This window comes from Numida meleagris, chromosome 3 (genome assembly GCF_002078875.1).
Source record: "Numida meleagris isolate 19003 breed g44 Domestic line chromosome 3, NumMel1.0, whole genome shotgun sequence".
Classification (NCBI taxonomy): domain Eukaryota; kingdom Metazoa; phylum Chordata; class Aves; order Galliformes; family Numididae; genus Numida; species Numida meleagris.
Window position 1 is genome coordinate 31,205,171 of NC_034411.1, and position 26,165 is coordinate 31,231,335.

The following is a 26,165-nucleotide window of genomic DNA, read 5'->3' on the forward strand; positions in this document are numbered from 1 at the left end:
TCACCACCTTTTAACAGGGTGTGGTTTTCAGATGCACACTGACAGGCCATTCCCCTATTAACTTGTACATTGAGGCTCCTTTAAATACTTGCCTTGTAACAGTAATAATCCTCTAAGTATGGAGAAATGTCTCTTTACTTCCACAACCACTGCTAATCCCTCAGTGCTTCAAGTTCTCATAAACTGGGGTCAGCCTGGGTTACCAAATGGACTTGAACACTAAGTTTAAATTTTCCTATGAAAAAGTCAAAATAACGGAGGGGAACAGCACTGTGAATTCAGAACATACCACGTGCTCTGCATAAGCTAGGAACCTCCTTTCCCTCTCTTATTTATAATTACAGTTTCTTAATAAATGTTTTAAATTTAGAGGCCAGGTTGTTAGTCACTTCTAGGATTCAGGCACGGGTGCCTGTTGTTCTGAAAATACTCTATAATTCAAACAGGAAAAAGTTACTCAGAGGTTTTTCTGGTCTGTGTTATGGCTACACAGCCTGATCGATCTCCTTCTTGAGTCACAGTCCCCTGCGACCAGAAAAGTTTTGCATTTAAGTATCACCAAATTCTGTGGGGCTGCACGAAGTATCTGGGTGCGTGTACAGGCCCTGACTTGAGAAGGGTGCACTTTAAGAAGAGCTGTCTGCACATGCCAGTGTAGCTTGGCAAGGGCTCTTTTCCATGAAAGGCTCAGAGGAAGCAGTCAAACTTTGTCTACATACTTTCCCCAAAACCGGTCTGCTCTGTGTCCCGGACAGCACATTTAACTCACTCACGCCATGTAACGTACAGTGATGTTTTGTTTCAAATTTCCTGACGAAGTTAAATGAATGATTATTTAGTTTTATTGTATTATTTTAGCACTCAGAAGTCTGCATGTGTTTGGTGCTATGCACAGACACTTGTGTAAAGGGAAAAAAGAAAGAAAAAAGGAAAAGAAAAAAACAATGAACAAGAAACTCAGATTTCTGTGTGCCTCCACAGCTTCTCTGAGACATTCTCTCAGATTTTCACTTTTGGGGGAGAGGTTGCAAGGAGTCCTAATGCCTGCTCAAGGAGAAAAGGGATATTCGTGGTTAACACATGTACTCTGTGTTCCCTCTCAGACTTCTCTGCTCTGACATCAGACCTGATTTTGATCCACCAGAGCAGCCGTGAGAGGAATGTCGTATGTGGAAGAAATGCAGGACCCAACACTCTGAGGTGCAGGTACGGTTATTGGAAATATTACACCACAGTCCCTCTAAGCATGCTGCTCAAAAAGCAGTGATAGCAAAGCAGGCATCAGCTCAGCATTTAATTGACACTCTTAGGTTCTAAGCCTGGGTTTTTGATCCCCTCCCTGACATGAAAGATAAAAACAAGATGGACAGAAAGGCAAATAAGCAAATGCCACACTATAAGTTTAAGGCAGCAAAAGCAACAGTCCCCAAATCTCTAAAATGACAGAAATGTCAAGCATTTTGCAGAAACTCCAAATAAGCAATATAAGTATTATTAAACATTGCTGATTGGCTTTATGACCCCAGATGTTTTATAAGAAATCTCAAAAAATACAGCGTGACGATGGAAGCCATAAAACAGAAATCCACATTCTTCTTACATGTTTGGTTATGTAGTCTCAGTGTTGTACATTTGTTGTGTCTCCATTAAGAGGAAAGCCATTAGATTAAACATTTTCTAAAAATGTGCAACTTTAAGAATTTTAATCATATGCCTTCCTACCTTCACACTGATCCTCTGATGCAGAGAGTTTGAAACCTTGGCCACAAATACATCTGAAAGACCCCTCAATATTTTCACAATGTCCGTTTTCACAGAGATTGCCATACTGACATTCGTTTATATCTGTGAATATAAAGAAAGCATAAATATATTATTAACTTGAGTACCACCATATCTCAGGTAGGCTTGGGAAATTATTCAACTTCTGCCAGACCTGAGCTGGCCAGTGCTCTGACACAAACATGTCCACAGTCCACATGACCAAAATATTGCTTTCATCCTAGTACTGCAGTTTAGACTAAAAAACTTTTTTTTCCCCCAATATACTATGAATGGTGTGCCAACGTCATTCTTACCTAAATAAAGTTATTTTTGCCCATAATTTTCCTCACAGTGTCTTAAACTACAGTGACGGTAGTGCAGAGAAGAAGTCAGCAAGTGCTAGCACTTTCATTCTTGCATTACATAGACGTACTCTTAGGAAGCATACATGGCTATGATAAAAGCACTGGCAGCTGCCAATACCTTGTAACAGTTACTGCTAATCTTTTGCTATTGCAAGGAACAGTACAGCAAAATCTCTTGCAGACATAGGTCAAGCTGGCAGGGCTGTGTTTGAAGCTGTTCTCTCTTTTACCTTTTTAAAAACGTGCTCTTGTCAGAGCCCCCCACCTGCTGCCTCTGCTTGTTTACCCGCTGTTAATATACTGAGGTAAGGGTCTGTGAAAATTCTCCTTGGAACAAGTACAGAAGTCAACCATGTTTCCTGTTGAGCTTTTGCTGTCTTTTAAAGCTAGGGCAATTTATGTGCAGGAGTTCTCTAATGCATAACTCAAAACTGTATACAAAACACGCGCATGTGAGACAGTACCACATGATGTTTTTCAAAAGCATTTAAGGGAACTAGGCTCTAAAGGATGTAACTAACACCGAGGAATTTCAAAGGAATTTCTGCAACTTCAAGCAGACCCCTTTGGAAGGGTAGTCTGTCTATACAGGCTCTATATAGAATTCTAATGAGCTAAGCCTTTATAACAAAAGTTTTAAACTCCTATGGTTACAGAACAACCTTTATTTACAGGGAGACTTGAACTTATTTTTCCCTCGATATTAACTCAGTAGACCACTCTGTTTAGTCAACATGAAAATCACTGTTACTAAAATATTTTCAGAAATTCCTTCTGAATGCAATTTGTCTAAAGAAAAAACAAACAATAAAGCACAGAGATAAATAAACCCAGCCAGAATTAATTCAGTATTCCAAACTGATCAGCATTGTCTTTTTCCTAGGGATGACTTTCACTTAAATAAAATGTTAATTTTATTTATTTTGGGTGTTTAGTTAACAGCAAGCAGGTGTCCCTGTTTTTAATAGAAAAAGCTGTATTTACAGCTCCACTGATGCAGAAAAAAATTAAATCTTATTTGCTTTTATATATCAGAATCATATTACCCTCAAATATCATGTCTTTTGCCACCACAAAGCACACAAAATCTGTCAATATAAAGTAAAATCACTGATTGAGGGACTTGAGCTATTTAGGCAGCTGAAGCAAAGGGAGAGCAGAAAAAAGATTAAAAGTTTGAATTCATCATCATAGCTATTATTTATTGTGAATTTCTGCAGAAACTATTTTCCTCAGATTTATTTGTTATTTGTGGCTCTTCACGCAGTACTGGACATTTGGAATTCTGACAATGCCCATCTGTCCTCAGACACAAAGGAAATCACCACTGTTACCTATATTTCAAATCATCTATAATTCTTTTTTTCCCCTCACTTGAGCCTTTGTAACGCTTTGTTGCTGTCTGGCTAAGAAGACAAGACAACTGCATAGGTCCACAGGTCCTCTGCTATAGCAGTTCAGTAGGCAGTACTACTACTACTCTTCTGCAAGACGAATTTTGAAATTCCTAACATTTCAAAATGATCTCACTGAACAAAAAACAAACTTTGTAAATGACTTGAATGGGGGACTTGAAGTTATACTATGGAAGTTTGCGGATGACAGTACGTTGGTAAGAGCTGTTGACTCCCTTGAGAGCAGAGAAGCCCTGCAGAGAGATACTTACAAACTGGAGGACTGAGCAACCACCGCCTGCATGAAGTTGGACAAGAGCAAGTGCCAGATCCTGCAGCTTGGACCAAGTAACCCTTGATGTAAGAAGCTGGAGAGCAGCCCTGTGGAAAGGGATCTGAGGATTCTCACTGGTGGCAAGCTGAACATGAGCCAGCAGTGTGCCTTGTCAGCCCAAAGGGCCAACTGCATCCTGGGTGCCCCAGGCTCAGCACTGCCACCGGGAAAAGGGAGGGGCTATCCCACTCTGCTCTGTGCGGCCTCACCTCCAGCACTGGGTGCTGTTTTAGGTGCCACAATGCAAGAAGGACATAAACCTATTAGAGAGCGTCCAAAGGACGGCTACTCAGATGGTGAAGGGTCTGAAGAAGGAGATGTCTGAGGAGCAGCTGAGGACCCTGGGTTTGCTCAGCCCAGAGCAGAGCAGCTGAGGGGAGGCCTCATGGCAGCTGCAGCTCCTCACAGGGAGCGGAGGGGCAGCGCTGAGCTCTGCTCTCTGGAGACAGCGACAGGGCCCGAGGGAACAGCATGGAGCTGTGTCAGGGGATGGGCAGGGGTTAGATTCTGCACCAGAAAGTGGTCAGGCATGGAACAGCCTGCCCAGGGCAGTGGGCATGGCCCTGAGCTGCTGGAGTTCAAGGAGTGTTTGGACAATGCTCTCAGACTTATGGTCTGATTTTTGTGTGGTTCTGTGTTGGTCTCAGTAACCCTTGTAATTATCTTCCAACTCAGGATAATCTATGATTCTATAATTTAATCCTGTTAGAACACAGAGAACCTAACTCAGTAGTCCAGTATTTTTCAAGACAGTTGAAAGTCAAACTTGCTTCTTACAGATAACAACACACTGTACTGTACTCTAGACTCTGATACTATTCATTTTCATTATATATCATGATACATCACTTTATTTCAAAGTACAAATTTGGAGAGAGAATTATTTAAAAAAAAAAAACAACAGTGATTGCAATTGAACTTAAAAAAAAAATTCAAATAGTCCCTGTACAACAGAAACACATGATGCAACCTAGGGAGGCAGGGTGTGCTTATTTTTAATCTCTTCCAATATGCATCTCATGTTGCATTGGTCCCAGCTGAACTGCAGTTAAATATATTCTACACAGGTCTGAAGTGAATTGATAGACTTGCCTTTATTAAACAACAGATATGTTCCTGGTTTTAAATCTTGGAAGGTTAAAATATAAATAGCATTAAAGAACTCTAGAATTGTTATGTTATGCTTTCTAGGACATCAAGTGCTGGCAGAGGAATGAGCTGAGGCAAATAAATCAAAATTTGTGAAAACAGCTCTGAGAAAAATCAGCAGAGCTTCAACTGATCTGAACTAACACTAGGAACAACTACATTTATGGAACAATGGGCTTAAATACCCATCACAGATATCTTGGCAAATGTTTTCCTTCGCAGTGTATTTAAATGGTACCATATTGCAAAGCAGTAAGATAAACTATCTGCATTACATTTCCTAAAATGTATATAGTTCATCTCCAACATGATGTAAGTCTAGGATAAATAGAAAACAAAGACTGATCACATCACAAATGATGTGAGATGTCTAGGCTTAGAACATTCCATAAAACAAAGGAAAAAAGGAAGTTATAATACAGTAATAAAAGGAAAAGAAGTATCTGCATCTAAGACTTATTCCCTAAATAAGTTTGTTTGTAAATCTGACCAGTGCAGTGAGTTCTTATCACTCATTCTACTCCTACTAATCTGGCTAGTAAGAACGAAATAAGTGAAAAGTACGTCATCACATTTTCAACCAGGTACTTTTCATGTAGGTATAGATACCAAACGTCTGGTACACCGAGCTAGGACATCTTTCACAATGGAAGTCAACTCCAAGTTTCCAGTAGCACCACAGAGAAATGGCCCTTAAAACTGAAAGATTTTATTTCTTTTTGCACAATGCATAAACTTACTCTCATACTTCTACCTCAAATAACTAAAATTCATTCGAAAAAAAAAATCTAATAATTAAAACAAATAGACAAAAATATGCGAGAAATTTGTCCTAAAAAGCTAACTTAGAGCAAGACATGATGTTAAAAGATCTGCTGAATAATACAAGATTTGCTGGAAGTATGTATAATGAAGATATCAGTAATATGATTCATGAACAAACTCCCATACTCTACAGAAAAACCCGCCAGACACAGTGATGTGTCAGTACTCTCATGATTTTTTAATTTGTTGAATACCTCCAATCAATAGCTTACTAGTATTTTGCCAGTAATAAATCCCTTACAGTTATATATTTTTATTTCAGTAATATTGTTTTGTAATGACAATTGTATGGTTTTCAGTCCAGTCTTTTCATTTATCTACATTAAAACAAGATTTCCTTGTATCTCCCGTGTCTGAGAACTTAAAACTTATTTCAAAAAATCGTATTCTCAACTATTATCAGATGAAATGGGGACAGACATCACAATGCTGTCATCAGGTTTTAGCATTTATGGAATAAGAAATACAGCATTACCAAACAAGAATCATAACCAGAGACAGAAACCAGACAGAAACCAGATAACCAGTACTGAACATACCATGGCATTGTCCATTCCAGCCTCTGAATCCCACTCTGCAGGGTATGCACTGATAAGAGCCAGGAGCATTAATACACTGTGCATCTGGACAAGTAGTTGGGGTCATGCATTCATCAATGTCTTCAAAAGAGAATACAGAAGGAAATACAGGTCAAAATCATAACAGAACACTGAACAATAAGCTAATAAGGTTATTCTGACTGTGTTAATTTTATACTCATAAATTTAAAGAGTTGTGTACTTTCTGTAAGATACCCAGGAAGGTACAAGTAGGAACAGTTTTAGACCAGTGAAGAGGCATTGCTGAGATATAAACTGGTTCATAGTGCATGCAACAATCTGAATTCTCTATTATACTGCAATTCCCTGGCAGGTCCTGCACAGCATACAGATCAGATTACTGGCTTAAATAGGAATGAATTCCTTTGTTTATGTTCATCGTCTATTACTGAAATGTCTTGAGGTACCTCCTATCATCAGTCTCAGGAAACTCTGGAAGTGCACTGGCGTGACCAACTGTAACTGGCTTTTCAAAGCAAAAAAGAGAATTTGGTATTCGTAATTTACTCATGACAAAGCAAGACATAGATTCTGAAAAACTCAAGTATTTGCGGCTAAGCTCTGAGCAGCTACTAATAACTTCTTATTCTGCATCAGAAAAACCCACAATACATGAAGCATATGCAATCTAATAGAGACTGCATGCAAAAACTGACATTCAAAGACGTTTTGCTGTCCAGTGACTAATGGCTAGATGATCAAATTCAAATTACATGAGCAGCCTCAATCCAGCCTGCTCTCATACCTGAGTATTATTTTATGATATGGTCTAATTATACAACAGTAATCTTTCCTACTGAAGACTTGCTTCACGCAGTGCACAGAACCAATGAAATTCAGACTGAGTTAGAGATAACTTATACTATCTCCTGAAGCAACTGTCCCTTCCCTGCTCTAAGCCTTCTATTTGTTGCACTTTCTGCAATTAAGGACTTCTACTCCCACCATAGATAGTGTAAGGGTGGCAATTTACTCCTAGTTCTTAGAAGCTAGAAGAAGCTTACAGAGGGAAAACTGCCTCCAGCACCTGTACCTTAATTGGACAGTGCTCCAACCTCCAGAGAATTTGACATTCTGCCTCCAAAGTAGTCTGATTCGCACACACTGGTTGTGGGCAAATCACATTTTTTTCATAGAATCATGACTGTCCAACAGAGTACTTTCTCATAAAAACAGCAACAGACCTCTTAAGCCTTTAAGTTTCAGACCTGCAAATGCTTCTCAGTGAAACAGCTGTGATTATTTAATTTTAACAAACTACCTTCCTCTGAAACCTGCTCTCAGAACTGCCTGGACTGTATTCACCTTCAAAACACACAACAGGAATAATGTATTTGGTACAGATTTTTTTCTGCCAAAATGAAGTATAAATGCTGTAAAGCTTTAAGAAAATCACAAGATTTTCGTAGAATCATAAAGGTTGGAAAAGACCTCTACAACTGTCTAGCCCAGCAGTCCAGCAACCACCAATGCTGTCCCCTAAACCATGTCCCTAGGTACCGCATCTACCCTTTCCTTAACACCTACCTCCAGGGATGGTAACTCCACCATCTCCCTGGGCAGCCTGTTCCAATGCCTCACAACTCTTTCTGAGAAGAAATTCTTAATATGCAACCTGAACCTCCCCTGGCACAACTTGAGGCCATCACCTCTCATCCTATTGCTGTACCCGAGAGAAGAGGCCAACACCAGCCTCACCACAACCTTCTTTCGGGGAGTTGTCAAGAGTGAAAAGGTCTTTCCCTGAGCCTCCTCTTCTCCAGACTGAATAAATCCTGTTCTCCCAGCTATTCCCTATAAGACTTGTGCTTCAGACCCCTCACAGCTTCATTGCCCTTTTCTAGACACAATCCAGGGCCTCAGACTCTTTCTAGTCGTGAGGGGCCCAGTTCTGAATACAGTAATCGAGGTGCAGCCTCACCTCTAAGTTTTTTATAGGAATACTTACTTGTTTGCAGTGATGTTCCACTATGCGTGTAACACTACTCCATGAACAGTGAGCTCAGCAAGAAGAACATACACACAATCTGTGTCTCCCAGCTGGACCCACAATGCTGTTTGTGTGCATCTAGCTTGAAGGCAGAATTCAGATAGGGCAAGGAAGTATAAATGAACTGCATGTATTATGTGCAGCTTAGAGGATTTTTGCTTTTGTTTTTGAAGTGAGGAGGAGGTAGAAAGGAGTTATTTGTGGAATTCGAAATTTGTCAGTAGGCTGACTAAAACGTGTAGGTGTAATGACATGGCAAAATGATTCCCTGAATGTGTCATTTCCTTGGTTTGATGGATTTAGCGTAGGAAGGATTTTCCCCAAAGTAACCTTAAGTAACTTCTAGCAGAAAACATCATTTTGGAGATTACATATTATTACACTATGACACTACTTAAAATACACGTTAATAAGAAATCTGATGCACTGTGATATTATGATATTTTAGTCTATTTTAGTCACAGAGATTCCCTACTGACAGAGAAGATTTGGAAAAACAGTTGTAAGAGCAGTGTGTGAAGTTTTATTAAATAGAAAAAAAAACTGTCTGAATAGAAAAAGGAATGTCTTAGTAATGCTCAGAGCAGCAAATATGTCCACAGCAACTTTATGTTGCTTATCTGCTAGGCAACCTAATACGGTAAAAATTTTATTGTCATTGGTAACTTAGAATAAAGGATGAACAAAAACTACATTAAAATGAAACAGCTGCCTGTGGTTTTTAGTTCTCAATTTGTGCTGAAAGTGAAAAGAAAGGAAAAAAAGAGCAACAAAAAATGCAAAAATGTCACAATGGAAAATAATGCAAGATTCAGATGTCCTAGGATCTCCTGCAACATAAAATATCTGCTAGTTATGCATTTCCAAACTAATAAAAAAATATAGCCATCATTTGTTACCCAATCTTTTTGGAAACAAGAACTTTTATAGTTAGAGGATTCCATGGCAAGTGCTGCTAAAAAATATCTATCCTGAGATGAAACAGTATAAGCCATTCCAGATTTTGTCCATATTGGGGGAATTCCTTTGCAGCATCTTAAATCTAGATAAGAGAAATTGAACTGCAGTTGCAGACATCAAATAACTGAAAAGGTTTCTTGCTTAAGCTTGCTCCCTCTGAGAATTCTCCCTTTGCAGATCACACCTCAGTGCCAAGCCTGCCTTGAGCAGCAGGCAGTGATAATCTTTTCAAACAGCAGTAACATTTGGAATTTGCTGTGATATGAAGAACTTGTAACTTAACTTAATTGTCCAGGACATATTGCAAGATAGTACAATCAATGCTCTTTTGAACCTTCTGCCATTTTTAGCTGCTGTACAGGAGGGAATTAAATGACCTGAAGGCAAACTAAATGTGAGAGAAATCCAGCAGTAAGTCTAAATGTAAGAAATCACCTGTGGAAGTAAGCACAGAGTAGAATGGGAGAAAGGAACTCTGAACACAAACAGATAAAATACTACTGTGCCAAGACATCTGAAAACAAATTGCAAATGGAAAGTGAAATGAATTAAAAGAAATATCAGGTAGAAAAATAATAAACATGCAAAAATTTCTGTGGAGTTATTTTAATATTTCTATACAATTGCCAGCTTTCTTTAAAAATAACTAGATGTAAAGTTTGCTGTTGAAATCAGAAACAGCAGTCGATAGGGAAACAGTCAACATGAACAAATGTCTCCTCCCACTGCATTCGTTTAGCTTGGCAACCATTACTGTGTTACTACTGGTGAAGAGTCCAAACTTACCTTCACATTCACCTCTCCTGTTCATTTGGTACCCACTGTCACAATATTCACATCTATATGAGCCAACAGTATTTATACAGAAGCCTTCCCCACAAGTATGAGGTCGTGAACATTCATCAAAATCTGCAGAGGTGAAAAAGAGACATTAAGAGAAATTCTGCTCCACCGTGAAATTACCAAATGCTTGCATCACCCCTAAACCCTGCTATAAATAAACATCAGTAAATAAGCTCAGATTTTCAAGCTGTTTCCAAGTCACAGCCCTCAAGTGCTTTTTTTGGAGCAGTTTTGTCTTTACCTCATCAGTTGTAATCAAAGAGAGAATAAGATCTAGAAACAGCCAGGTGGTAAGAAGAGGCAGTGACCAGCCCTATGGTTGCAAATACATTGCTTGTCACTGGGTGCGCCTTATGCTCAAGGCAGCACTAACCTAAGGAAGAACACAGCCCCTCCATCTGCTTCTGTTACTCTGCAAAATCCTTGGATGTTTGCAGTTACATCTAGAAATATGGATGTTACAACTGCTAGTGATGGAAAGAGTTGTGAATCTTTTCATTTCCCACCTCGTAAGGTGCCTGTACTAAATGGTAGTTTTCCTAAATAAATATGATACTGAATAAATTCTTTCTTTTTTTTTTTCAGCAGCGGATCAGTAGGAGAAACCACTCAAATACTCTCCACAATACCTGGTGAGGGACAGTTAAAAATACTTCTGGACACCAGACCACTACCAATGACATTGAGGAAAAAAGGTGAAAGGAGATTTCAGGGAGGTTTAGGTAAGTTTCTTGATTCATTTTCGTATTTTATCTTTTTTTTTTTTTTTTTTTTTTATAAAGGAGAGCAGTAACTACCAATGCAGTCAGTTCCATCTTCACTGGCCATGAATCCCGCTTGGCAAATACACAGGAAACTTCCTTCAGTATTTTCACAGCGTCCAAGGGAACAGAGATGAGGAGTCTGATTACACTCATTAATATCTACAAAACAAATAAAAATATAAGACTATAGAATAACATATTTAGTTGCAATTCATTCAATGCTTATATGTGATGCTTTTGAAAAGACCGAAAAGACTGTCTTGTAATTATTTTAACTACTTGAAAAGATGCACTGAATAGTTTTGGTTGGAAAAAAATACTCTTACTGGCTTAGACTGTATGACTCCAGGCACTGGCCTGAAAAATGTGACATGATTACTATTCAAATCAGTACACTGAGTGTGAGTGGAGCATGAGCTGCAAGCATAGAACATTAATACAATTCAGATGAAATGAAAGGATTTTAAGTTGCCATTTGGCTACATGCGTGCATGCAAATTATTTTTTAAATACAATAGTTGCACGCGATAGTATGCGTATCACTCTGAAGATACTGGATTTTTGGTAGCACAGAAAGCTGATGGTATACAATCTGGAAACATGACATCATAAAGTCTTCCTGATCCAAGTTTCAGTGAAACCAGCATTCTCTGAATGGAGGAAAGACATCAATTCAGCTGCTTCCATATTTGAAATGGCTCATTCAGAGCCTGCCTGGGCTCCGCCTCATTCTCATCAGAGCTCCCTCTTCCAAAACTTGGTAGCTTTGAGGGGACAAAGACTTCACTCACAGATATCCTAATGTACTTCTGGGATGCCTACAGTATTCCTTCTCTTTTTCTCCAAGTGGTTGGAAAGGCCTAACAAGATGACCGGATTTAGTGCAGCTGCAAAAGCTGGTTGTTTGTCAAATTGTTCTGAGAAACAGGCACTACTTTGGCCGTTCTTTCTCTGAACAGAAGCATGTTTTTTCCTAACAGTTTGACAATTTTAGATACTTGATTCAAAACTAAGAAGAGATGGTCTAATCGCTTTTTCTCTCATCTCACAAAGCAAAGTCTTTCACTCAAATTTAATTAAATTTACATTCAGTTGTGAGTGGTGAAAAGCTGTATCAGAGACAAGCTGGCAAACTTCATTTGACATACAAGAACCAGTTTCTGTGTAGTTTGGAATCATTCAGTGGAGGAAGCAGCTCCTGACTGCTCTGTAGCATATCCCACCCGATTAGACTCTACATTTCAAACATTTCATAACATCATTATTTCAGATTTTTGAAAACATCCATTCATACCAGAGCATTTTGTCTGCTGATCATTAAGTCTGTATCCCTCGTAGCAGATGCAAGTGTATCCCACAGGCAAATTGACGCAGTGTCCTGCTCCGCAGATATCAGGATTAACCGTACACTCGTTGATTTCTAAGCAAACAAAACAAAACTTGAAATTATACTCTCCCATAAAGTTGTTGAAATGCACAATATTCTGTAATCCAAGAAAAAAATTGGGCCTGCGAGCTACTATAAAACAAGCTTTTAAGTCCTGAGCTTCAGAAATAGATAAATTTTCTGGTAGATATGGAAACCATCCAGGCTTTTCCTAGTGACATATTTTCATGTCTCATCCAAGATCTATAAATGAAAACATAAAAAATATACTACAAGAATATAAGAAAAAATATACAGTTTAATCTTTATAGAAAAGGTTAAGAAAATACCCATGGTGGGTTTCTGATTATTATTATTATTATTTTATTTTTTTACAGAATATGCATCTGTTAACAGCTTGGATGTCTTTGTAAGATAAGGAGATTCAGTAATGGACAGCACTGGATGCTCAACCCTTTGAGTCATTCCAGAAATTCTCTGAGTATACATGTTACTGTAAAGAATACTAATTAATATATTTGAGTGCAAATTGAATTAAGGTTGTATATGAAATGGTAACTTCTTAGAAAGAAGTTATAATCTATAAAAGAAAAATCATTTATTCAGACTATTCAGAAACAAGTCACATTTAAATTAACTAAATCTGAAAGTGCAGAATTGAGATTCTTAAAATCACCTCAACTGACTATGTTCAGTTTATTTTATCTAACGTAAGATTTTATCTTGCAAATCTTACCTCATTTGCACTTTACTATCTCTTAAATATCTGAACAACGCTTGGAGTTGTATCTGAACAGATTATTTAATAATTATTACATTATGTAATAACCTAATTAATTTCTTTCACAGCAGTTTCTACTTCCACTCATTTTCCTGAGGAAACAAAGAACTCTTTCCATAGATTTAGGGGGTTTAACTGGGGACAGAATCGTACCACAAACAGCAGGGTGATTCAGACCCTATATACATTATGTACAGCTCAAAAATCCATGCTGGCCACATCTGCATGAATGAAAGCCGTCTTTTAAAAGCTTTTTTTTTTTTTTTAAATACTAAATCATGTACAATTTCACTTTGTGAATGCAAACTGAAAAGCTACATGTCTGGCTATTTCTACCATATCAAATTATTTACCTGGACACTGCAATTACTTCAAAGCCTGTGTTAATTCTGACACTAGCCAATCTGACATTGTAATGCTTTCATGTATACATACTACATTGAGCTTTTTGTTTTCAAGTTTATAGCAAGTGAAATTTCCATGGCCTTTGACACAGAACAATGTCTTTGACAGGTTTCTGCAATGCAAGAAATATTACTTGCACTTCTGTTATTTTCACTTCCTGACACATGGATGTAGAAAAGACAACTTCAATAAATCAAGAAGGAAGAACAAAAACATTAAAAGACCACTTCAAAATAGATGTCAGAGTAACTCCGTATCTGCTTTTTGTAGAACATGCCGATCTGCATCCCATAAAGTGTACATCCCTCAAAGACCATGGCCATGTGTAAGATGCAATGAAGATATGTGCAGACTGTCTACAGAACTCACCTGTAGCCCAGAATTCTACAAGTGAGTGGTTGTTAAGGTAATGTCTAAGAACCATTTAAGAAAACACAAAACAGCAAAATACAGGGCTTTATTACAGTAAGATAAATAAAGAGAAAATTCCCCATCTTATCAATCCCATTTCTAAACGTAAAAACATTCTACATTACTAAATTCTTAGTTAACAGCATCTTTCACTACCTTTCCTAATGTAGCATTCAGGGTAAAAGTAAGTCTTTTGAAGAGTACTTTATATGTAGTTTATATTTACAACACATTCTACTACCAGTGAGAAGAATTAATAACTTTGAAATCCTTCTGGAAAGGGGTAACTGTGAAAAATTCCTTAAGAAACATTTAATCTGTGAATAACTTGGTTTCTTGATAAGGACATTGTAGTTGTACACATTAACTATTAAGAACTCACAAAGGATTTTGATTTTGGAGAAGAAAAATAGAAATGAAAAGAGAAAAATTACTAAGCAACCTATTTGATGAATCATCCTTTTTTCTTCAATTATTCATTAGTTTCTAACATGTAAATAAACACACTAAGCAAAAGGGCAAACTGAAATTTCAACACAGGATTCAAGCTCAACCATTTTTTTGGAACATGAAAAAGCATGAAATTAAGAAATAGCTCATTGTAGTATATACACAAAAAGTGGCACTGGAGCACAGAAGTGTAGAAATTGACACAGAGTAGTTCAGAGGAAATGTTAAGACTGAAGTCTTGAAGTAAAAAACACAAAACTCACTTGAAGTGAAAATTTAAAACAGAGGTTTGTGAAAGGCACCAAGGAATGCACACAATCATGGGGTTACTCACTTCTAATGTTTGCCAAGGAGAGTCAGAAAAGCAACTCTTGTAACTCATCCCAAACCTAACCTGCTTACCTTAGATGAAGATTTATTCTCTGCAAACACCAGACTTTCATTTCTTAGGAGACAAAATTAGGGGTGAAAACAGAGCCAGTTATTCACTTGTAAGTCTTGAAAAAAGACTGGAGTGCTTGAAAACAACAGAACATGATATTCTCTCAAAGAACTAAGTACTAGGTTTCCTCCTTGGTAATCTCAGAGATAAAAGGTACATTCAGACATTGCACTGACCTCAAAGAGCTAAAGCAGAAAATGCAGAAGGAACGTTTCCTTTCCCTCTCAAAATATGAAATATTTACTGATATGGCAGGAGGCAAATTCTTCGTCAAATTAGATGGGTTACAGAGATTTGTCAGTTTCTCATAGACAAATCAAGTTCCATAACTTGTACACACAGTAACAAGATTTGGCACATACTGCTTGCCTTTGGGAAGACATTCAGAAGAAGTACTTCACAAGGCAGTATAGCTAACAGGTAAATAGATAGTTTAGATAATGAATAAATGTAAATGCTGATGTCATGATAGCCAAGAAAAACACAGAATTAACTATAGATATTATTAACTATAGTTAACTATAGAATGCACAACATCCGACATGAAGGAAAATTCTAGAATTCTCCATAAGCTTTGGTGGGTTAAACCAACCATCAAACAACTGGAATCAGTTACTATTAATGCAAGTATGTAGGTCTCTCCAAAAGTAATGCCTCCTATTTATTTCAGTGGAAACTACAACAAAGAACACAATATCACTATTTGATAGAGCACAGTTGCAGCTACAGAACACTCTTTTTCAACATAGTCACCACCATTAGCCATGCATTCTCACCAGCAGCTAACAAGAGCCTGCATGCTGTGCTCACAAAAATCTGAACCAGAGGAGGTGAACCACTGTTTCACAACTGCTATGATGACATCACTGCTAGGAAAACATTGCCTACGAAGTCCATCTCTAATCAGCCCAAGCAGATGGAAGTAAGAATGTGCCCAACCCTGACTCTGAGGTGAGCGTGGTAGGACAATCCAGCCAAGATTGGCGATATGCTCCACTGTCTTCAAGCTGCTACGGGGCCTGGAGTTATTGTGCTGCAGAAGAAAGGTTGTCTTCTTCTCTGGTCTGACTCTGCAAGTTTGAGTCTTCAGCTTAGTCAGTATCACAACGTAGTGGTCAGAATAGATTATTTGTCCAGGTTCCAGGAAATCAAGAAGAATCAGCCCTTTCCTATTCCAAAAGACATTCCTCATCACTTTACATGCTGAGGGCTGCCTCTGGAACTTTTTCTTCAATGGGGAATTCACATGTCACTACCCCACAGAGTCACAGTGGTGACACCATGTCTTGTCACCGGTAGTGATGCAATCGATCCAGGAAACTGTCAGTTTCAGCCTTGGTTCAGAAAGTCCTGACAAATTTGCATACAGTGTTCTTTCTGTTCCTGTGTGAGCATTGGTGAGACCCACCAGACATAAGCTTTGCAATATTCCAGCGTTGCCACCATTGTTTCCAATGCACTGAAGCTGATATGCAGCTCCATACACAATTCCCAGGTCATAATCCGCCAGTTTGCACCGATGAGATGATTGGGGTGCTATTTTGTGGTGTGGCAGTTGTGCATGGCCATCCAGAATGTAGGTCATCTTTCACATCACTGTCACCACTTCTGAAATGGTGGACCACCCGCTGCCTCACCATGCTAACATCCACTGTTTGGTCTCCAGAAATGTTCAGCAAGCATTGATGAATGTCAGCGAGGACCATTTTTTCCACATGGAGGAATTCAGTGACACATATTTGCTTCATACGCACTTCCATGTCATACTGCCCCTCTACTGCCATTTGTCACACGGCAACAAAAGGGAATGGAATACCGACAGGAAGGTTCAACCTCTACTGCCATACCACCAACATCTGGCTCTGACATTGTGGACCAATATAATAAGATAGGAAGCATTACTTTCAGAGAAGCCCTCATGTATTACAAGGAAAGGAATGGTCAAAACTTCTAGTATTCAGATAACACACTATGTGCGGAGATAATGATAAAAATAGGAGTTTAAGAGACACAATGATAAAGTAGGAATGCAAAGACTGTAGGGCATGCTGACCTAGATCAGCAAGCTCTTATCCAATTATGAAGTTCAACCAACCTGTCTATGAAAATACCTAAGAGCTAAAATTGGGCTTGAATGCCAGAGCATGAAAGAAAGTTCACAGATTTGGAGCAAAGAGATACTAAGATCAGTACCTCAATGTATCTGACCAACTGAAATTGAACATTTTTTCCACAGGTGCTCCTGAATTAACACTGTGAGAGGAATTGATATAGAAACATGCAATCACTTTTAATGCATTGGACAAAAACAGCAACAGAGAAGATTATGCACAGACGGAGCAAGAAATGTCTAGCCGTGAGTATGGCAGTACAGATCTCCCCATACACTTGCTGTTTCAAATTCAATGGCATTCAACTTAATGACACAGAGCATTAAGCTGAGCATCATAAGAAGAAGTTAAAATACACAGAGATTACTGACAAAACCACGACATAATTCTAGCATCTCTCATGCTGGCAGGTACTCTCTGGTATAAGAAATGGTTGAGAAGAATCCTACAGTTATGTATGTTGTAAGTGAACTGTGGCAAAATGGGCTTCCATCCTCATGTGTAACACACAAAATTCTGGGAATTTCCACAGATGGTCTTCTCTTAAATTGGTTGTTTTAAAAAAACATTTATGTTTTTTTCCTGGCTAATCATTATTTCAATATTAAAATGTGGTGAACTTCTGCAGGACAGCATTAGCTGTACAGACAAGGCAGAAGATCTGAAGGCTCACTCATACAATCTGCATGTATGGAAAAAATGAGTACAGAGAGAAAGGAAAAGCTGGAAGTTTGTAAGAACAATCTACAGTCTGCTTGCTTCTGTCTCAGTTCTTGCAAGATCACATTGGAAATAGTCCCCTTCAGTTTCAAAGAGAAAGGGTCTTTGTAATTCATTTTAGTTGGGAGATATTCTGTTCCAGATTTCTAAAATGGTTTCTGATGCTTTCTAACAGATGCCTTCCGTGTCAAGGGACAACATGGGGATAACAACACGGATTTTAGTTCACGTATGATCCTGCTCTATCACTGCCAAAGAATTGCTTCTACCACAGTTTTCCAGAAGAGAGACGGACTGTAGGTGAAACTCACCATCCATCATCACATCTGGAGTCTGGCATAATCTCTCTGTCTTGCTGTTTCTATCTTGGCTTGGCATTTACTTAGTACGCAAACCTTCATTTAGCAGCTCACGGTATAATGTGATATTGCTCTTCAGTGTTTCATTCACTCACACCACTCAACACCTTTAGTGGTATATAATGTTTGTCATACGCTCTACCTGCAGAGGCCTCTTTGTGGTCTTGAAGGGAAAAAAAAAATGCATACACTTCCTCAGTCTCACTTCCTTGCCTTTCATATTTTCAATTTCTACCTCTGGACAATGTAACAGCAAACTTTACTACTCCTTGTCCACTGTCTCCACTATCTGGTTGCTACGGAGTACTTTTCTGACAGCAAAGCTTGCACCAAGATGTTCCTCTTGTCACTGTTTGAACCCTTCACCTCCAACAGCCTGGCTAGTCTGTAGTGCTTGGACAGGACATCTACCAGACTGAACTGTACTTGATACTATTCACTTCACTGACTGTACTGTCTTACTTTTATTTTCTGAATTGTGGTAGTGCGTAGAAACTCCAGTTATAAATCACAGCCCCTCTGAACTAGGGATTCTGAACAGATCAAAATAGAGTTGTGCATCTTTTTAAACCACTGAAAATGCTGTAAATGCATATTTGTCTCTGCAATTCACGAGCACAAATGTTCACATTGACTATTGGTCTGGAGCTGTCGACTGGATAGTCTGAGGTAGAATTACTCATTTTTGTTTCTACGGTATATTTGTGGGCACACAAATCACAATCCTGGGAGGGCACATTCCTGGCTCTGGTGATAGCACCCTAATTTCTGTGGGGGTTTTTCTGTACTCTTTCTGTCTGCCTCTCCATAGAGTATTTCTTTCTGTTCTACAGCAATACTGCCTTGGCTACTCTAATTCTGAAGTAATGTGGAACAAGTTACTGCATCAGGAATTCACAGTCATTTCTTAACTTACTTTAGAACTTAAAAGGAAGCACAATACCTGTAACTTGAGTAGGTGCAATTACTTGACTTGCACTCGAAGTAGAGACTTCAGGAGCAACTTCAACAGGCAGAGGAGGAGATGTTTTCTCAATCACTACTGTGTGACATGGAATGGAAATCAATCATATAAAAAAAAAACAAATCCTCAGATCATCCACACATGATACTGAACTAGCCAGATACTGTGAGGCTTTTCACTAGTTTATTCTGCTTGAATCTGGAGTAGAAAAATTAGTATAACCGGGTAGCCATCATTCTACCACTTCACTAAAAAAACTGAGGTGCTAAAGAAAGCAATAATAGTAAAGCTTAAGCATCTGAAGTTATGCATAGATCTACAAGAAGGTACCTAAATAAAGTTTCCTCTTGAGCGGGTTATAAGGCTTTAACTCTGCTGACATTCAAATTCTCACACACATTCTCCAGGATATCACTTTTTTCTACAGCATATCTTTGTTTTACATGACTTGCATAGCACCCAATCAATGCCAACCTCTCAATTCATCCTGCTTCATCTTTCACAGTTGGTGGGTTTTTTTGCACCCTTTCTGCTCACTGAAAAATTGCTTATTAAGTTGCAGTCAATTTTTCATTAATCTGCTCCCATTCTTTGAAGAGTTGCAAGCACTCACTCACTAAAAGACAAGTTACCTGGAAACTGTGGATGCAGGTTAATTGTTGAAATTCCAGGAGAAAGCTGAGGCTGTCCAGGCTCTAGGATTTGCCTTTCTTGATCAAGTGAAACTAATTCCTAAAAGAATAATTAGAAATTTACTTTCTGAAAACACTGTCTTAATTCAGCTATCATAAGAAACCACAAACTCCTAGACTGAGAAACTGCTAATATTCTCCCATGAGAGGTTTTAGATAGCAGGTCATTAATCATCACCAATATAAACACGGAAGAACAAGTAATACTGTTTTTAAACAATGGCATACAGTTCAACATTGGTTTTATCTGAAGGAGCCATTTCAAGGAGATTCTAATCCTGTCTTTGGCTTTGTCACTCCATAGTTTTTAATTGCTTAGAAACAGCATTTAATTGCAGTTCACCAGCACATAACAGTATACAGTCACATCTGTAAATCTCTGACCACTGTGAAAGGTTCTCTCGTAGCTATTGCTCTGAACATCTTATTTTCGTGTCAGATGCTTGTAAGCCTTTAGGAAAAAGGTATGAAGCACAGCTGCAGTTATTCATAATGAATCCTGTTATCTTCAGCAGAGATGACCTAAAACCTCCACAGTGGAGGACTTAAAACAGCTAAGCACCTATTCTTCTCCACTGAATACATTCTGATCCTAAAAAACCATGCAACTAAAGTAGATATTAATGACTCTCTCAGGCAGGTGTCACAAGCAGTCCTCAGAGCTTCCTACTGTTTGTCTCCAACTCATTTTCTGTAGCTGTCTCTACCAGTGTCTCCCCTTCATACTGCCTTCAGTATTCAATATCCTCCTCAAAATACAGGCTCAAGGACTGGACAGAACAATATAGCACCAGACCCTTTACCAACACCAAAGGGAGGCTGAAGTCATTTATTTGCTGTACTTCCCTATCTGCCTATTTTTTATGTGTAGAAACAACACGAGCTCTTTCAGTCCACAGAGAGTTGCTTGTTCCTCATAAACTCTCAATTCTCTTCAGAGTTATTGTATCACAGATTGTACACATGGCCTGCATTCTAATTCCTAGACATATTACATAGTGCTTTACCTGATCAGGGGCTGCAGTTGCCACTAAAACCAGAAAGAAAGAAGAAAATTAATTAATCTTCACATAACACTTACTTAGTTACACATTCAATTTTAAACTACTACCACGCTTGGAGATGGTTGTCACCATTACAGAAAGCTTTCAGATTTTATCCTTATTCCAAAATAGTGAAAACTTGAAGCAGTGTTCCTAAAGCAAATGTAAAATCTAACCTGCAACCATAAAAAGATTCTGGGCACCAACCAATGCTTATAATTATTTAATTAACATTCAGCCTTCTTATAGGGTTTTTTTTTTTTTTTAAACAGTTCAAGAAACTCAGTTGTTATTTACTCACTGACTAAACTCTTAAAATTCCTTCTAATGAACACCAACATCTGTAATTATTTGAAGGTAAATTATAAAAAATATCATAATGATATGTAGCTAATCAGTAACAATTTTTACGAATTTACTGTTAAAGAAAAGAGTTTTAAAGTAGCTTTTTTTTAATGTAAGCGAAAGTATTTTTGTCATGTTTTTCACACAAAAATTATTTTGTTTTTAGGAAAGAGAGGTAGAAATGTCATGTATGTTTTTATTTTTTTTTTTGAATTTGCCTTTTGTTGATGAAAATTTACATGCCTCTATAAGACCTTTTCAGAATGTTTTTCTTTTGAAAATCAACATTTTTCACAGGAGAAAAATCAGTATCTTCAGTATTAGCAGAGGAGGCTGATTAGCAGACCCAGGAGGTCTTCTAAATAAAATTTCAAAAATTCAAAATCTGAACATATCCCAAAATGGAATATGAAATTCAAACATTTGTGTGTGTCATTACTGACTTAAGACAAACATTTACAAAGGCTTTTACTTTTTTAATTAGTTTTAAAACTAATACTTCTTTTTTCATCAGATTCTGTGTTTTAGGATTTACCAGAATGTGGCAATCCTTCAGATCACTAAATTGATCTTTGAGGAAACTATGTACCACTTTTTAACACAGAAAAGCCCAAAGGCATATGTGAGATTATACAATCATTATCCTCTAAGTATATTTGAATGGCTTATTTCCTCATCAGATTCAGTTTAGCTCCATTTTTTTCCCAAAAGCAAAACCAAGAGCATTGATTCTAACAGGAAGGTAACTCCTCTTGCATAGAACTCTGCAAAGTCAACGGAATGAAACTCTTTCTAGTAATGGCCAGACATATGGATATGTAGCTACTGCTTGGAAATAACCTATTACGCACTCCATATCATCAGGAGGCTTTTCAGGAATGTATTTCTGCTTGCCTACAATTAGATCATGCTATGTTTGCTGGCTATGTATTTGCAATAGTGCTACTTTCTGCATTTCTTTGTTTCTGTCTTTGTTTTAAACTCAAGGCAATTGCAGCTGCTAAAAGTTCTTAGCAGAGCTTGTAGAAAACTGCTAAGAGTTTTTAAGAAATATAGTAAGGGAATCAGCTAACCATTAAACAGCCCGGAGTAGTCAGGCTGAGGGAGGGCACAGATGAGGGGGATGATACCTGAACCACGGGCTGGTAAGGCATCCCCACATCAGACGATGCTATCCTACAGGAGATGTTGATTAGCCCTTCACCCTACCACCCCAAATACTAGTGAATCAAAGCCTGAGCTGAGTCCTTTGTTATATTTCAGGGACGATAACATCTTCATACATCATACATTTGCTATTTTTTTATCATAAATACTAATCAGACTAAAGCAATTTCTCTCCCTCCATAGTGTTGTCATCATATGCTAGGAGCTATACATAACTTCAGAAATCAATCACGTAACACAAATCATTTACTACACAATGATTTGGCTTGGGAAGTGACTCCTCTTTGTCCTTTGTTGTATGCAGCTACTGTGCAAAGAAACATACCATTGAAGACACATGCACAGAAATATAGAAAGACTGAATTTTCCCACTCTCACCTTCTTGCACAGCCATGTCAGGCTCACTTTTCTGTGAGAAGGTCAGTGCCTCCACTGGCTCTTCCTTTGCTGGGAGAGGTGGAGGAGAAGTACCTTTAGCAACAGGTTGAGTAATCGGGGTCTTGCCAATGACAGGTGGCTGTACTCTAACTGCAGGGTGATGATATAGCTTGTTTCTGTGAGGGCCAGAAACCGTATAACCCATTCCACCAGGGCAGATTTCCTTAAAAGCAGCTAGATTTGGGATGGGAAAATATTCCTTTTAGGAGTCTAAAAGTGCAATATGTTGACATAGTGGAAAATATAATGAAAACCACTAATAAATTTAATCTGCTACTGTATACACATATTTATTTCAAAAAATATTTAAAGAGAAACTATGCATTGCAAGCTAATATGACTGAATGTTCTCCCAAAAGCATCTTCTGGATGTTTATTCCTAGGTTTCCTCTACAGTTTAACATCTTTTGTCAGTTACGTTTAATCCATCATTATGATCTATTAAGATCATTTTTTAAATTAATCCTGTACAAACAGTACATCCTGAGTGCAAATTTAAATATGTAAATTGTCATTATCATAAGGAATGAAGATTACTATTTCTATCACTCCTTTTTTGCAGAAACTAAAGAAAAAAGTCTCACCATCCCTGTAAAACAGGAACAGAAGAGTAGCAATCAGAAACAACATTCATTCTCAAGATCCCAAGTGATAACCTGCAGAGGTCTCATACCAGCCCTGATGCAAATTCTACTGAACCGAGTGAGTCCTCCCAAAGACCTCAGTGGGCTGGATAAAAACAAGATAAGGATCATGAAATAAAAAAAAAAAATTACCACTGGAAGAGAGGGGCAGTGATCTCATTTAGAAGGCTGCTATATTGAAAGATAATAAAAGTTAGGCAGCAGCACTTGCTCTGAGCTGTGCAGCTGTTCTACACGAGCATCAGGTTTTGCAGTCCCAGTGGAAGTCTTTGCTCCCATCAAAGATAACAGCTATGCTCCTGTCGGAGACAGGGGGCCTTCAGGAGTCTTTAAGGAGCACTTCTTCACTGTTCTCATTGCTATAGGTAAAGCCACATCAGGATGAAACACCATAGATGTAGTCTTCCAAGTGCCTGATGTGTTTTCTTACAGTTTCTTAAGAGATGTACAGAGTGGGACATTGGTAGGTTCACAAATTCTGCTTTGGAAACACACCAGGGTTAAAAAATAAATTAGCATCTAAAATAAAAATACAAAATATTAGCTACAGATACTTCACAAGTGAAGTATTTCAATAATATATTAAGTTAAGAGATTTTTGACTACAAATGCTACACGTCTTGCAGTGAATTCATATGCTGCATCAGTCATAGAAAAAGATGAAGAGTGAAACTGATTAAATTGAATGGATTCAAAACAATCAAATACTTTTTGTTGGGAAATGCTACTGTCAAATCTTGCCAGGAGAACACCCAATTGAGGGTGAGAGTTCTGATCAAAGAAGGAAGACAGAGACAATTTGAAACCCATCCCTTCAGATGCAGATGTAGGAAATCTTCATTTGGGTCACATTCTCTCAAATCCAGAATAGAGAGGTGAACTTGATTCTTACATAGCTCAGAAAAGTGCTGTCAACACCTGCATACACAAATCTGGCCATTCTCTGTCTCTCTTTCAAAGCTGGTCTACTTCATACAAATATTTTAAAAGATATCAGAGAGAAAGAGATGATGACTTTTAAATCCAATGACGCTTAAAATAACAGGGGATGCTGCAGTAAATACATTACCCCATTCTGGAACACCCCACTTTCACACATTTTTCATTGAAAACTCTGAAAGATCATTATGAACTTAACCTGTTACAGAAAGGAACATGTTTTTAAATAACGAAAATTGCCATGAAATGGGAAAAGTGTTTCCCACGTAGCTCATCAGAACCTTCTACTCACAGACGTTCTCCCAAGCCTTTTCATTAAGAACAGTCATTAAAACAATCAATTGCACATAATATTAAATGGTCTATTTTTACGACAAGAAAGCAGTCACCTTAGTAAAAAAAGACATATTCTCTGCTCCAGAAAATACGGAGTTGGGCATGAAGGCTCATGCAATATTCTTATAGATATAAAGCATCTACATTGCTAGTCACCCCATGAAAATGCATTTTGCTGCATTAAAAGGTTATAAGAAATATTATCTATCTGAAATGAAACTGGAATTTGAAATCCTAATCAGCAAACTAGCAACCTAATAATGGGAAATAATGGCTTTAAATAACAATTAAAATACTCAAAAATCATGGTTACTTCATTTCGTATGCCCAGCTTAAGGAAGTAAGGAACCCACTACTTTCATCACACCTCTTTTAGCTGTAAATTTCCCCAAACAAGTAATTGCTTCTCAAAATGTGAATCTTTATACAATATTCCAGGGAAATACATGATTTGTATTGCAACAGTGACATCTTCAGCAGCAAATTCGGTATGAAGGTTACATTATGTTACAATTATCTGTGTTAAAATACTGATCAGAATGGACATTATATGTGTTACGATAAGCAGTGGTCAATGATGCTTTTAAAAATATTAATTTGACCATGCATTTGGACAAAATGTAACATTCAACCAATTTTTACCAAAGACTCCAACTTTGGTCATGTAAGTGTTAAGCAAAGTCTAAGAACAGAATGAACTCTGAAGCAGTGACCAGCATTTATAACTATCAAACACTGTCATCCTTTCACCACTGCCTTTAAGAAGTGGGTTAATTTGTCTGTACCTATATTCAAAATAGAATATACGATAAATTTATCTTCATATGATTAAAGCCACATTCTGAGATGAAAATATTATTAACCTGGAATTCTATTCCAATGTATCAAAGATAAATCCTTTTTAAAAAATCATGAATCCTTACGAACAAAAAACAGTATGTAATTATTCTACCAACACACAAATTAAAACAGTGGAACAGTCCTAATTTACTGACACTCACGGTTTATTTTTAAATCAATTATTGGATTTTTTTTTTTTTTTAAGTATGCGTAACAAAGTTTTCGTAGTTTTAATGGGCAGTCTTACCTGTTCCTGGAAGGGGGCACTTCTCACAGTTGGGGCCCCAGGCTTTTCCAACACTGCAACAGCAAAGCTGCTTGCTGAGCTGCACAGAAAGAGGATGCATGCATTGCTTTCCTGCACTAACAAACCGGTAGCAGGGTCCTTTCTCTTCAGCAACCATAGGACTATCAGCTGCAATGGAAGTGGAAGAGAGGATGGTACTGTTCACTGTTTCCAACATATGTCTAATCTACATGGCTGCTGAATCTATGCTGCTTTTTCTTATTCACGCTTTTTTTCTTTTTAACACCCTATAATTCTGTGACTTGTACATACATAAAAACAGTATTTTTCATTGTTCCTGTCTTGTTTTTCAGCTCCTAATGTTGTCTGCATTACTGTCCAGCCTGATCTCCTGGCATGCATTTTGTATTTAGTCTTCAAGCCCAGAATGTTAACCAAGAGCTCTGCAGAACTCCAT

At 37.9% G+C, this 26,165-nt stretch overlaps 1 protein-coding gene and 1 long non-coding RNA gene across 7 annotated transcripts in view; one reads left to right on the forward strand and one right to left on the reverse strand.

Moving 5' to 3' along the window:
• Positions 1-18,988, forward strand: part of LOC110395676 — a 32,483-nt gene extending 13,495 nt beyond the window's left edge. For both annotated transcript variants that reach the window (XR_002436572.1, XR_002436573.1), the window contains exons 3-7: positions 1,104-1,206; positions 10,809-10,945; positions 13,831-13,966; positions 17,100-17,219; positions 17,870-18,988. This is a non-coding gene — a long non-coding RNA (uncharacterized LOC110395676). The remainder of the gene's footprint in view (positions 1-1,103; positions 1,207-10,808; positions 10,946-13,830; positions 13,967-17,099; positions 17,220-17,869) is intronic.
• LTBP1 (latent transforming growth factor beta binding protein 1) overlaps positions 1-26,165 on the reverse strand; it is a 191,753-nt gene that overhangs the window by 46,690 nt on the left and 118,898 nt on the right. For 2 of the 5 annotated variants that reach the window (XM_021390337.1, XM_021390335.1), the window contains exons 11-20: positions 25,709-25,876; positions 22,643-22,876; positions 20,717-20,739; positions 19,650-19,749; positions 18,997-19,095; positions 12,282-12,407; positions 11,021-11,146; positions 10,167-10,289; positions 6,371-6,490; positions 1,723-1,845 (exon numbers count right to left, since the gene is read on the reverse strand). In XM_021390337.1, the coding sequence (XP_021246012.1) occupies positions 1,723-1,845; positions 6,371-6,490; positions 10,167-10,289; positions 11,021-11,146; positions 12,282-12,407; positions 18,997-19,095; positions 19,650-19,749; positions 20,717-20,739; positions 22,643-22,876; positions 25,709-25,876 (1,242 nt within the window). The remainder of the gene's footprint in view (positions 1-1,722; positions 1,846-6,370; positions 6,491-10,166; positions 10,290-11,020; positions 11,147-12,281; positions 12,408-18,996; positions 19,096-19,649; positions 19,750-20,716; positions 20,740-22,642; positions 22,877-25,708; positions 25,877-26,165) is intronic. The other 3 variants (XM_021390339.1, XM_021390340.1, XM_021390336.1) reach the window with 2 other exon arrangements.